General features: G+C 37.1%; 1 protein-coding gene across 1 annotated transcript in view; it reads left to right on the forward strand.

Moving 5' to 3' along the window:
* grm2a (glutamate receptor, metabotropic 2a) overlaps positions 1-15,304 on the forward strand; it is a 36,746-nt gene that overhangs the window by 8,698 nt on the left and 12,744 nt on the right. Inside the window, exon 2 of the mRNA XM_057338681.1 lies at positions 2,987-3,681. Coding sequence (XP_057194664.1) covers positions 3,172-3,681 — 510 coding nt within the window. The 5' untranslated portion in view covers positions 2,987-3,171. The remainder of the gene's footprint in view (positions 1-2,986; positions 3,682-15,304) is intronic.

A 15,304-nucleotide genomic window follows, 5' to 3' on the forward strand; every position in this document is an offset into this window, starting at 1 on the left:
GACAACAGGAGATTTTGTCTGGTGAAAACAAGGCACATAAAGTACATCCAACCTGAATCTGCCTTAGTTCTTTCCCACATTACTTTGCTTTGGACAGAGTAGATTTCAATCACGACTACTGTATGTGTTTTCGACACATTCATATTATACCGCATGCTCTAATCCACGAATGACTTGAATTCAGCATCTTTCATTCACAACGCTCTTAACTGCTGTAAGAGTGTCAGGAATTATTAAAAGGTTATCGTCCGATAAATCAGTTCTGTTGTGAAGAACCGCATCTCAAATTATCTTTATGGTTCCGAAGAGATTCGAGCATTAATCCTTAAAAGATGCCGTTCAGGAGATGTATGTCGTAAAAAGATATAGCCAATTCACACCAGCTTTGCAAGAATTCCCAGAAGGCCTCCACTCCTCCTAGCAGACAAGATTGGCCCTTTAAACCTCACTCTCGCTCTTTTCCTTTCACTCTTGTCTGGCAAGTTTCCATGGAAACAAAGGGAGAAGACCCTAATGAGTAAGTTTGTGTCTCACCGAGATGAACACATATATTGTTGAGATATAGGCACAGTCAGATTCCCAAACACTTTCTCTCGTGCTGGTCATTTGGAAAGTATTGTTTGACTGTGGGCAGATATTTTGAAGGGACTGGTAACACGTATTAGGGACATGTATTAGACTATTTTTAAAGGTCCAGTGTATGAAATTTAGCAGCATCTAGCGATGAGGTTGCGAATTGCAACCAACCTCTCACTCCCCCCTCCCTATACACCTCTAATGAAATTTTTAACATCTGTTGTATCACAAATCAGACTTTACTGAAATGTGACCATTTACAATACACTGTAGAGCCTTAGTAACACAGCCTCAGTGACGGCTTAATTTGAACTTTAGAAAAATACAATAAATAGACATGTGAGAATGTTAAAATTAGGGATGCACGATAAATTATCGGCCATATCGGTATCGTCCGATAAATGGTCATATTTAATGTTATCGTGATCGACCGATAAATTGTCATTTTTAATGTTATCGGCATCGACCGATAATAAAATTTAGGTCGTTATATTATAGCCGATTAAATCATAAATCATTTCCTCTGGTTAAACTTCTTCAGCTGCACGCTGCTCACAGTTAAAATACAGTGCAGTACTATCTTTCTGTCGTGATCATTTACTTCCTGCTATTAGCAAAACATTGTTGATGTAGGCAAAGTATTTATGAATGTGTAAATTATAGGAACAAAAGCATATTGTTTAATGGTTGTCTATTGGTTACCTTGTTTTCTGCAGTGAATGTTTTCCAATAAAACCACTTTTTGCCTTTTGTTTCAGTCTTAGGGAATTTTATATTAATATTTAGATACTGTATATCGGCCATATTTATTGGTTATCGGCTTCCAATGTTAAAGAATTACCGGTTATCGTTATCGGCCAAAATGTACATATCATATCGGTGCATCCCTAGTTAAAATTAATCGCATTTGATCATGTTCCTATTACCTGGATATTCCGAGACCCCATACAGCAGGAATGTAACATATTTGTAGTTAGAATGAGTGATGAATGTTATCAGAATTAAATATCACATAGTTCATTGAAATACTTCAATGTAATGCTTGTTTGAGAATTACACAGCTTTCTTCAATCTCCCTAAACCAAACATGAATTTTTTCTTGAGTGTATTTGTTGTTCAGTGACAAATTTTGGTATACAGTAAAAATAAAGTAATCGTAAAAAATAATCTTATCACACAATCTCTTCTCGCACTCCAGGAGATGAGGCTACAAGCCCTATAATTACTGTATATCATTCACAGCATCTCAAAACTCGACTCAACACCTCCTAGTATGTGTGAGATTAGCATGCATGCTTCAAGTGTGTGCACGGCAGGGATCTTTTATAAACCATTCTTCTTTTTTCAGTACAGTATTGTGTTCCTAAGCATTAGGTTTGATTATTGGCGAACAAAATGATCATTTAGCTAAAGTACAAACAATAATAGTAAAGAAAGGTCCTCACTATGAAATAAAAAAACTTGTATATGTTGTTTTGTTTTGCCAAAAACATTGCTATGAGATTTCCTTAACTTCTAAGGTCTGTCTGTGTGTTTGTGTGCGTGCGACAGCTGTTGGCTTATAAGCCGTCTGATAGTGATCCTCTACATGAATTCAGGCGAGCTGGCTTTACACTACAATGATCACACTGTCCCTTGAGCACAAAACCTAACACACACACACACACACACACGCACACACTTAAAACACTCAAACACACAGATGAACAAAGCCCTCAATGGACTATTGCCAGAAGGGAAAGGGGTCCATAGGGAGCCCATACTTCAGCCCTGTGAGCAACAAATCCAGGGGTCTATTGAAATTACAGAGAAATTCCCAGACAGGCGGAGAAATTCAGGACAAACAAAATGTGGATAATTAAACAACACAACAAACCAAAGTGGAGTCCCTCGGTTGATGGCGTATATGCCCTGCTCATTCAAAGTAAAGAATAATTCAGACGCTAATGGTGCGGTTTTCCGATCAGTTTTTTATCGTAACTGCTGAATTGAAATGCTTTAAACAAGCTGTTTAGATGTTCATCATTTTTCAGATTTTCCTAATTTTATTGCTGATGCGGTATAACAATTTACTTCTCACATGCCTTGTTTTATGTATAAATGCCTCCATACACATTCGCAGAGGATTCACACATGCCTCAATATTCACTGACCCTAGAACAGCCTCTGCTTATATAAGCATCTGCTTGATGAAAAATAATGCACATATTTGCTCAACAAATCTTTTATTCTGAAGTATTGTGTCCATGTCCCCAAGCTTATTCTACACCCACACGCATATCCGACCCATTGCAACCAGAAATATAATCCAGAAAAAACTCTTAAAGGTTTAAACAGACCATTGGCAAAGGTAAGACTTTAATTGTTTTATAATGCAGCTTCTAAAACAATCTCTCTGTTTGATTCGCAGATCGTGATCACTAACCAGCGGGAGATGGAAATGACACTCGAGTTTGCCCACTCCTGCTTACAAGCACACTGAAAATACTGAAGTCTTCCCTCAGCACGTCACAAGCACTAATCCTTTCCAGCAAGCGAAAGGACCAGCGTCTGCTTAACAGGTATTGACCTGTAAAGCAGAGACCTTTGCACACCATGGCCCACAGGTTAGCTCATTTTAGAGGTCACGGCCCATCGTGGCCCCTTCATCTCACTCTACTGTTGCTTCTATTGGCCAGGACACCTCAAGCTTTGGCTGTCCCTGGTTACAACACTGACATTTCCAAGAAGGAGATCATAATAGAAGGTGACTTAGTGATCGGAGGCCTGTTTCCTGTTCACCAAAAGGGAGAAGGGGCTCAGGACTGTGGCCGTATCAATGCCCAGAGAGGGATTCAGAGACTGGAGGCAATGCTGCTAGCCCTGGACGAGATCAATCGAGATGAACAAATTTTGCCCGGGGTCACTTTAGGTGCCCACATTTTGGACACTTGCTCTAAAGACACATATGCGCTTGAGCAGTCGCTAGAGTTCGTGCGCGCATCGCTGACGAAAGTCGACGATAGCGAGTACACGTGCCCGGATGGATCCTATGCTATCCATGATGACGTTCCGCTCGCTATATCGGGAGTGATCGGAGGTTCCTACAGTGATGTGTCCATACAGGTATTTATGTTTCTTATTTTAGAAACTATTGGCAATCCATCGCAATTTCATGTCACACTATATCTGGTAATCTGATTTCACATATGACAAATGGAATTGCAAAAATATTAATAGTAACAATATCACAATTGTTTACATTGAAAAATCAACCTACAGATGGCTTACATGTCTTTGTGGGTAGAAGAAAGTACATAACTGTAAAAAACGTACACTTTACCTTTAAATTTAACACAACCCGATTTAGCTCTCACTGTTTTTTCTGTGGGTTTATGTGGCATTTAGTAAGACAATTTCGCAGTCATTTAATGAGATAAAGCAATGCACTGTGGTGTCTGGATACCTGTCATCCATATGTTCAACCCATCCAATTCTCCGCCAACCATGTGGCGAGTCTCTGTCTTTCCTGACGCTCTCCGGCAGACGTGCTGCAGATGTTAGCTTTAAGGAATGAAGACAGTGACAGCTTGATCATGCTCCACACATATCTGCTCTCTGAGGATTTCAATATGAAGGAGAGAGAGACTGAGAAATGCTAATTAGAAGAAAATAAACAACATCGATTTGTTACTAAATATCTGCACTGCATGGAAGTACTCAAACGCTGAAGAAGCATTGTGATTGAGACTGCTCATTTTCCAACACATATTCCTTAAAAATCTAGTTCTTGCATCAGTTTGAAATTATAATCATCTTTGACAGATAATTAGATGCTTTTTAATAAATGCTTTTTATTTATTCTCCTAATTATGTATGTAAAATTAAGGATAGTTCACCCAAAAATTTAAATGATGTCATCATTTACTCACCCTCCTGTCATTTTAAACCTGTATGACTTTCTTTCTTCTGCAGAATGCAAAAGAAGATTTTTTGAAGAAAGTTGGTAACCGAACAACGCCGGTCCCCATTCACTTCTATTGTATGGACACAAAACCAATGCAAATGAATGGGTACCAGTTAACAACATTGTTCAAAATATCTTCTTTTGTGTTCTGCTTAAGAAAGAAAGTCATACAGGTTTGAAATGTCAAGAGGGTGAGTAAATGATGAAAAAAAATCACTTTTGGGGAACCATCGCTTTAATATTGCTTTCCTGTGGCTCAGCGGTTAGAGCATGGCACTAGCACTGCCAATGTCATGGGTTCGATCCCAGGGGATTGCACATAGTCAAAAACAAATGTATAATACAATGCAATGTAAGTCGCTTTGGATAAAAGCGTCTGCCAAATGCATAAATGTCATGTAAATATTAAAATAAGTGGCAGTAAGATGGTTGTTGTTGTGAGTATATGACTCACTCTGTGAGATAGAAACAGATAGAGAAATGTTAATTTTTTCTTAAGGTTTCAGGAGCATAATTACTGCAGTGGCCGCGCAGGGACAAGGAATGCATTAATAATGCAGAAAAACTGACTGAGAGGAAGAGAGAAAGTGAGAGAGAGATATGAAGAAACAGTCAAACAGAAATTTCCCTTTATCACTGTATAGAAAATCCATCACTTTCCTGTTTCATATTTTCTCTATAGTTTGGTTTCCTTTTTATTTTATCTTTTCCACACAAGGCATCTTTTGCATTTAGGGCAGCCAAGTGGTATTCTCTCTAAAGGGCTGGTGTGGGTGAGAATCATCTTGTAGCTGTCTCTTCTAAAGCACGTCAATGGGGAATCCCTGAACTGTGCCATTTTCTGTCAGAAATGTTCAATGTTTCTTTTTGCAATACAACAATACGCTTAGATTTGTTCAGCTAGCTTTACTTTCCTGATATTTTGCGTTGTTTGCTGATGACGTAATTATTATTTTTAGTCATAATAAGTGTTAATTGTTTCTGTACTACAGATACAGTATAAATTCCTCATTTAGAATTATATTTTTTACTGCTATTGCTGTCTTTCTCATTTTTCTTGTCAAATGTATTATTTTATGAACAAGCACTTTTACAAAACTACACCTTTTCAGCAGTGGACCACATTGATTTGATCAGAAAAACATGCATCAGAGCGTGTGTGTCATGGAAATCCGACTGTGTGAATTTCATAGGAATTAATTTAAAGCAACAGTGTTGTAGTTTCCTTTCAGGTAGAAAGAAAGAGAGGGGGCTAAAGCACTGTTTTCTTAATGTGTAAATAATCCACGCATACACAAAAAAATTCTGGGTTATTTTTAATCTAGCATTGAGTCAATGAGGGACGAACCCAACCCATTCGGTTGTCAAATTACTGGGTTGTTTCAACCTAAAATGCTGGGTTGTTTTCTGGGTTAATTTAACCCAGCGACTGGGTTTGTCCCTTTCTGACCCAAAGCTGGGTTGAAAATATACAGCCTCAGAAAAATATTAAGAGACCGTTTAAAGATGACTTTGTATGTTTTTTAAAATGTACTATTTGTAGGTATGTGTTTAGGTAAAATTATCATTTTTGTTTCATTCTGTGAACTACCAACAATATTCTACCAAATTTCAAATAAAAAATATTGTTTCTATTTGCATTTATTTGCAGAAAATGAAAACTGTAGAAACAGGTCAAAATAACAGAAAAGATGCTCTGTACTTTTTCAGACCAAAAATACTGCAAAGAAAACAAGTATATGTTCACTTTTAAACAATACAACAGTAATATTTGGACATGTATTTAGAAGAAGTTCAAGAATTCTTTTTTGTGTGATAACCTGGATGACTTAATGTCACTAAAGGTTTGAATTTGTTGAAATTCAACAGACACTGGACTGGAATGGACATAATACATCTAGAAATGCTGATAAAAAATATTTGAATGGTCTCTTAATTTTTCATTATGTATTGCTCAGTATTTGCAAACATTTCAGAAGTAGTGTATCGCTGACAATGAGAACAGGGTAAAGACTTGGCTGACAGCAGACTTGAGTCACTATTAGCTGTTTGGAGTCCAATGAAACAGGCAGGAGGTTGCTTCAGACTTTTAGATGTTCCTGTGTTAAGACCTCACTTTTCTTTATTGATTCCTGTCCCTGTGGAGTGATAAAATGGGGGACTTTGACAGCACACAGACAAAGCTAAAGAAGCTTTTAGGGTGGGAGAGAGAGTGACGGACAGCGAGAGAGAGAGTCTGATGATGGAAATGTTATTTTGGTTGAGGTTGGTATTTGGGGCTTCTCTCATAAAATCTGCATGTATTTGCCTGGCAGCTATTTATGAAGGTGCTGTTCCAAAGTGTCTCCTCAAAAGCATAGCCCCAACACACAAATCTGAAACATGTATCATCTGTTTGACAGAACATCAGAGCTAGATGGATGTCTTCTGGTTTACATGCAATGCGTGCATATTTGCATTGTTTTGCAGGTATCGCTACAAAGAAAGCTTAAGGTTTGGTTTGTCGTGTAACTAAAAGAGATGGTGAAAATATACTTTATTGTATTAATTAAGACCCATTAAAAACAAAATAACTAATTTCACCGGTTACAGTTGCACATTAACATGCATTAATGTGATATTGTCATTAGTTTAGTAATACATTTTATGCTAAACAAATTACAATGTTCTCCTACGTCCTAGTTATACTCAGCTCTTGGATTTCCTCCATCTCTTGTTCTGCCAAATGTTTATTCCCTTGAAAGAGAGGAAAAAAAGACATTTCATAAGACATGGCTTTGTTTGTTGCTGGAGTTTGCTCACACTCTCTTATGTATGTTTCATATCACGTTCGTGAAATCAAACTTGAATTGCACTGAATTATTGATTTGTAGGCAGGAAATGATGCTCTTGGTCCTATTGTCTGATTTCACACGTTTTTCTTTCCTCTTCATCAGTCTGCGATAACATTATAACATTATTTTTTACAGTTTGGGCAGCTGGGTATATATTATCAGACCAATTGGTGTCTTAATGTAACCCAAACTAACTTTTTAGTTATTAGCTGTGGGCTATATGCATTTAAATGCATAGTTAACCAAAAATTTTGTAACCAAACAGATCACATCCCCCATTTACTGCCATAGGGAAAATAAATACTATGGGAGTCAATGGGGGATGAGAAATTTTTGGATATCCTGCAGTTTAGGCAGAACACCCCCGGTGATGTATTCAGTCGACCTCACCACCCTGCTGTGTTATGCCGCTCTTGTAGAATGTTCTCTATAGTACACCTGGAAAAGGGTTTCAGTGTCTTGGGGTCCATTATAAACTTCATGAAGGTTAAAGGGTTTCTGGTTAAACTTGTATGTGGGCCATACCAAGCGGTGTGCATGTGAACTATAAAGTCCTTAAAGATCACTGTTACCTCTGGGAACACAATTATCATGTAAGAGATCTTCCCACGATTCATTCATTCTCAGCGCTTTGGTCTTGAGGAAATTTTATGAAAATGTCACCCTGACACCATGGCAGGCTCTCGATCTTTTAGCCGACCTTCTAGTTATTTTCTGTTGTACAGTACAACTGTGTGTGAACAGTATTGAACAACTGTATATATAGGCTTGGAATGGCCCCCGTGATGGAATTCTTGTTTCTGTGCCACTGTTGCCAACTCTTAAAACTTTCATTGTGATCTTAAAGGGATAGTTCACCCAAAAATAAAAATTCTCTCATCATTTTCTCACCTTCTTGTCATTTCAAACCTGTATGAATTTCTTTCTTCCGCAGAACACAAAAGAAGGCATTTTGAAGAAAGTTGTTAACCGAACAGCACTGGCACCCACTCACTTCTATTGTATGGACACAAAACCAATGCAAGTGAATGGGTGCTGGTGCTGGTGCATTAATAACATAAAGTATACTTTTTGGGCTATTGTGAGAAATTGTGATATTTCTCATTTGTAAATCACTTTGGATAAAAGCATCTGCTAAACGATTACATGTAAATGCAAATAATGAGTGTTGATAATGTTTTTCTTCTCTATTGGGAAGGCCTGGGTCCGCTGACAGATATTTTCAGATTTACTGTATTTCCCTGAGCTTGCTAAAGAACCATGAATGTATTGTGTTGAGCTTTCAGTCCAGTAGACTTTTCGGTGGGCTGATTTTGGGTACTGAGACAAATGTAAACTTGGTACAATGTGTTCAAAAGGATCTGGATGTACACATGTACAGTACTGTGCTCACAGGCTGTGTTTACTTGTGTTTTCTGACAGTGAGTTTAATTTAGTACAGCTGATGATTCACCACACTCAAGTGACTCACATTGTTAAACAGAGACGCAGGTGTAGCAGAATTGTAATTGGATTCTTTTGTAATTCTTTTCCTAATGTGTACAGTGTTTGCATGTGCAAATTTAATCAAAATATTAATACCACTTTTTTCCCCATCCAAACCAAAGCAGGCATTTAATTAACCCAAAACGAAACAACCCCACTTTTAAAGGAATAGTTCCAAAAACCGTTGGTTGCCATTTACTTCTATTGTATGGACACAAATCCAATGCATGTCATTGGGGACCAATGATTTCCTGTTACCAACAATTTTTTAAATATCTTCTTTTGTGTTCTGCAGAAGAAAGAAAGTCATACAGGTTTGAAATGACAAAAGGGCGTGTAAATAATGACAGAATTTGAATTTTGAAGGTGAACTATTTCTTTAACTATCATGACCTACATGTTTTTTGTTTGAACATGTCTCTGCTTATAATTATGGTTCTAATGTAATTTAACCTAATGATAACCAAGTAAGGTTTAACTTTTTATCTGACAAAATGCTCAAAGATGTACTGTATGTTAATTGTTGATTGTTGCCTGCATTTTGTTATCAGACCAAGTAACATGTTGCCTGAGGGTCCTGTACTGATTGATTCACACTGGCAACAACACTGCTGTGCAAAGGCAAAATACCGTAACTTCGATTTTGGTCGAAAATGAGTTATTGATATTTTTGGGATATTCAAGACTTCCTTCATCACTTGCATAAGTATCTTGAGTCAATTTCATAGTTTTTTCGAGAAAATAATGCGTTGTCTTAACAGTAACTTCCAAAAGCCCAAAGGAAACCAAGGCAGAACACTGTAACACTAGTTACCGCTCTTTGACTTTGTTTTGGAACGCTCTTATTGAGTTACAGTACTCTGCCTTTGTTTAGCTGTGCGTCAATATGAAGTTACTGTGCCGTGACAGTCTGGGTCTGCACACTAGTTGCAAGATTTGACTCCAATGCTGTGACAGCGTAGCATGTAGCATGATCACACATAAAATCAGTACAGTTCTCAATTAAATCCATATCCTACCTTTTCTTGTAACCCAATAAAATCCATGGCAATGAATGTCATCGAAGATGTTTAATCCACAAGAATTCTGAGCATTATTCCAACCTGCTGGGCTGGCGTTCACATAAATCAAATCGTCCTTTAGGCGAGGCAATTATTGTTAATGAATCTGTGGCTTTGAACGAATCATATTAAACGTAATAAGCTAATAAACAAATATGTTTGTGAAGAGCAACTTCGAAGCCTACAGTGGGCGGGGCCGGTCGTTGCCATCTTGGCGTGACACCGCGCGTCTGGTTGGTGAAACCACTTGACTCTCAAGTGGCCACGCCCTTAATTATGCAAAAGCATAAAAGCAGGGTGGAGTGAGCAGTTGGTTGCAGTTTGCAGCCTCACCACTAGATGATGCTGAATTTCACACACTGGACCTTTAAACAAAATATTACCCTGGTTAGATACTTTTGACACACTAAAGCCACATTAAACTTCCCAATTTAAATGATTATAATCTGTAAATCATTGATTGAGAGGTTGTTAAGAGTGCAGTGATGGTGGCTAGAGACTTTGATGCCACCTAAAGTGCTCATAAAAGGAAAGACCTTGTCTGGGAGAGAGAGAAGATGAGCAAGAGAGTTCTCCGTCAGCTGGGGTGAAGGATCAGAGTTAGATTAGAGAGATCCTCTCTTCTCTTACAGGGTCACACTTCCACCTGACCAAACACATTCGCAGCTGTTGCCTGGCAACCAAACTCTTCAAAATCCCGCTTGTGGAATTCACTTCCTCTGATGTACAGGCAAACAAAGCCGTTCCAGAGATGTCACAGCAGTATTTGTTTACCACTGTTTAACATTCATACCATCCACTGCCTCGCTAATATTCTCATCGTCCCTGCCGGAGATGTTGTTGTTCATCATTATCATAATTAACATTGATGTCATTTTCACAAATATTATTTTCAGTCATCATTGTCATCGCATTTATCCTAATTGCGCTTCTGCATGTTTAACATTTCCTGTACCAGGTGTGTTTTTATAGATGATTTGAAGATGTGTTATACCAGTATAGGTCTCTCAAGGACAGATGAGCTTTTTATGTTGGATGTTCAAAACCGAATAGCACCGGCACCCATTCACTTCTATTGTATAGTCACAAAACCAATACAAGTGAATAGGTGCCGTCACTGTTTGGTTAACAACATTTTTTAAAATATCTTCTTTTGTGTTCTTGCAGAAGAAAGAAAGTAATACAGGTTTGAAATTACATTTATAGGGTGGATAAATGATGACAGAATTTTTCATTTTTGGGTGAACTATCACTTTAAGATGCAGGGTGAATTTATCTCATGCAAATGTCAGATGAAGACAACTTTTCCAAAATAAAAAGCTCAGAAAAAAATATTTTTTGTAAATTAAGGTGCACGATTATTGTAGGTTCAAAAGGTTTTTGATTAAAATTATGAGGCATTTAAATGTGATTTAAGTGAAATTTGTCTTCGTGTTCTGCATTCTCTTCTCTCAGCTTTTGCTTGCTCTTACTTTGTTGTTATTAGAAATGTCAAAAAACAATCACAAACACATAACTTACATCTTTACATCAATCTTTATTCCCTAGTTTCTCACACTCTTCAATTTACTCTCTTTCCCTAGGCTGTAAACTGCGAAGTACCATATCATCACTGTTGGGCGGAAACCTTGTATCAAAACTGCTACTTTTCAGAAAATGGACGAAACTTTCCAAAACCCACAGACAAATATGAAGATTGCCTCATAGCAATGATTTATGAAAAAAAATCATGAAACACAGAGATATGAGGTTTCCACTCGACAGCGACGATATTCAATCCTGTTAAAGTGTGTTTTATTACTTTCCCTCTACTCTTTACATATTTCATAAAATAACACTTTCTGGCTTGGGAACAAATTACTTTGTAAAGTCAGTGTTGTGTTGTTGGCAGAGTGTAATAATCTCGTACTGCGGCTACAATGTGTGAACTTATAAGTTAAAAGAGCATCGGTGAGTAAAAATGTGTGGGAGAGTAAATGGATAGTCTGTCCATTAATAAATAGATGAATCCATTCATTCTTTCACTGTCAACAGATGAGTCATATATATACTGTATGAATATGTTTCTTATACACTATTATATTTTTTTGCAGTTGTTGCTGTAACCATAAGCGTCATTTACCGTACGTCTCGCCACTTTTTGATGTTGCCTTTTAATAGCTCGATGTGTACAGATGCAGCGTCTCCAACTTTTAAATGGAATTAGTGGCTTATAACAAGAGCGAAGAGCCGGTGAGGGGCTGGAATTTGTCGTTTTTCAGATGTTTTGTTTGTTTGCTGCTCTGTAAATTTCAGTAAAATCACAAAACAAAATACACACAAATGTTCATGGAGCAGGAATTTTCACAGTGTAGTGAGTTAATGATATGTGGTTTTAACATTTTCATAAAAAAATACTTTATTTGCCTCCTTCCAGATAGTCCCCCCTTGTTTAAACAAAGTGACACCCATGTCTTGATTGTACCTCTCAAGACTGTAACTCCGCTTTGCCCTGAAAGTGCCTTTCTGCCCTGTTGCTTCTGTTAATTGTATTGTAGGGGAAGCCAAAATCATGGATTTAAGACTTCAAGTCATTGAACCAAGAAATACTTTAATATTCAGTAGGGATGCACGATAAATTATCGTCCATATCGGTATTGGCCGATAAATGTTTATTTTGAGTGTTATCGGTATCGGCCAATAATAAAATTTAGGCCGATAAATTATAGCCGATAAATTATGGATCATTTTCTCTGGTTAAACCACTTCAACTGCACAACTCACAGTTAAAATCCAGTACAATACTGTCGTTCTGTCATGATCATTCACTTACTTATAAGCAAAACATTGTTAATGTAGGTACAGAATGTAGATATTTATGAATGTGTAAATTATAAGAACAAAAGCATATTTTTTTAAAGCCGATTGCTGTCTGAATGCTTTCTGTCTTGACACATGTTAGACATGTGGCTATTAAAAACATTTTTACTGGGTTGCTCTGGAAGAACATCTATAATTTGTTTATTAAATAAACATAGCAGAAAAGTTTAAAAGTTAAAGAATCTTTAGTTACTGTAAAGTAGGCTTGGTTCATGATTTTCTGGGGAAAAGAAAATGGTTACCTTGTTTTCTGCAGTGAATGTTTTCAAATAAAAGCAGCTGTCCACTTTTTGCCTTTTGTTTCAGTCTCAGATAATGTTATATTAATATTTAGATACTGTATATTGGCCAATATATCGATTATCGACTTCCAGTGTTTATTAATTATCGGTTATCGGCCAAAAATTTACATATCGGTGCATCCCTAATATTCAGGGTTACCTTTAACTCGGATTGGGTCTAGTTTGAGCAGAAGCTGCCAGATACCTGCAAACAAGGTTACTGATAATCGTATCCCATTCTCCCTCTATTTCTTTATGTTACTATCAATCTTTATTTCTGTGTTTTTTTGCCTCTCAATCATGTAAAATATCTATAATATCAATTTGAAGGCAGCTCATAGGATGTATTGATAGATTGTTGACAGCAGGTTGATGTTAAACAGATGTCTAGTCTAAGTGAATTTGAGCGACAGCCAGCATTATGAGTTTTCATAAGAAAGTTCACATGCTCATCTTAAGCAAGACGTATATTGACACGAATGCACGACGCATGGCAAACATGCCTCCTTGTTCCCTCTGATCAAGAGCCATCCTCTTTCTTAGAATGATTAATCCACTTAACAGCAAACTCTTCTGCCTTCAAATCCACATTGCTGGTAATTTTCTTAATTAAATCCCAGGCCGAAGGCAGATTCTGAGCATCACAGCATTATGAGAAAGGGCATGAGCTCCATATCTAATGTGTTTAAGTCACACAAAGCCATTGTGGAAGCGACTCATGAATAATCAGCGCTAATCAATTGGATTGAAATGCTCATGGAAATATGATTGAAATGACTGTTGAGAGCATTACGCTTGTAGTGTAACTGATTTGAATTCGGAAACCTTTGATGATCTTTTTGTTTATGCGCTGCCATCTGTCTCTACAGTTTTTATTTCGTTATTTTATTCATTCATACTGGTGCTTGCTAATTACTTTCGCTCATACAGTGTTTTTGATGTTGAAATACTATTTCATATCCCCGCTCATTTTGCGCAGACTTCTATAAGTAAGCCATCTGAAGGTTAAAGGTTATCCACCATGAAAAAAAGGGAAACTTTCTATATTTAAGAAATATCGCTGTGATTTCTATGATTTATCTATGCAGGTCATTATTTCTTCTTTAGAAATTCATGTGCCTTAATAATATTTTATAAAAAACAATAACTGGGACTCCGGACTCGGATAGCATGCTTCCAAATGGCAGCAATCCAATGAATTCCCAAAGGACAAAGTCAAACCCTGCCCTACATTTTTCGTCATTCCATTCACTTAGATATACGTCACAATCTAGAAGAAAATATCCCCACAACTTTGTTTCATGCTGACTTTGAGTGTGGCTTTGTTTCATTGTATTGTGCCCTATTTGTTTAATCATTTTTCACAGGCATCGCTCAAAATTTCTTCTGAAAATGTAAACTATTATTTTTCTTCCTTACAAAAAAGTTCTTTGGCAATAGCATTTACTCTAAGCATAATATTTAAGCTCTGTATAGAGCCAGAGGAAAACTGCCTCCACCCTTCCCCAGCTGAGCCTGTTTTTTTCCCTACACTATTAAGTATCTGTTCATTGCCCTTGGCTAGCTCACTAGGGGCCTAAAGACAAAAAAGCATTGGAGCATTAAGAAAGTTTTACTGAAGTGCTCAACAGGGACTCTAAGATAATTAAAACACTAAAGTATGATTTCTGTGAAGTTGTATTGAAATCCTGTGTATTGTGAAAGCACTAAAAATGACTGCGACTTTACTACATATGGTAATACCATGAAAGTTTCATAACTACCGTGATACTGTTTGAATACTATTCCTGATGTATTTACAAGTTACTTAGAGGAATACCACAGTATTGCCAATGTAATAGTTATGGTAAAGGAATAGATCCACCACAATGAAAAATCCGTCATCATTTACTCACCCTCACGTCATTCCAAACCTATATGACTTTCTTTCTTCTGATACAAAATAATATATTTTGAAGAACACTGGTAACCAAACACCCTTAGCCCCTTTGACTTCCATTGTATAGACACAAAACCATTGAGACATTTCTCAGAATATCTTCTTTTGGATTCCACAGAAGAAAGAAAGTCATACGTGTTTTGAACAACATGAGGGTGAATAAATGATGAGAACATTTATTTTTAGGTGAACTGTACCTCTGATAAAGATTGTAACTCAATTGGTAGAGCATTAGAGCAATGCAAATGAAACACACAGGGTTCATGTGAACAACACACATATTCATAAAAATGTATAGCTTGAATCCAATGTAAGCAGTGTTG

Source organism: Triplophysa rosa, linkage group LG7 (genome assembly GCF_024868665.1).
Source record: "Triplophysa rosa linkage group LG7, Trosa_1v2, whole genome shotgun sequence".
NCBI lineage: Eukaryota > Metazoa > Chordata > Actinopteri > Cypriniformes > Nemacheilidae > Triplophysa > Triplophysa rosa.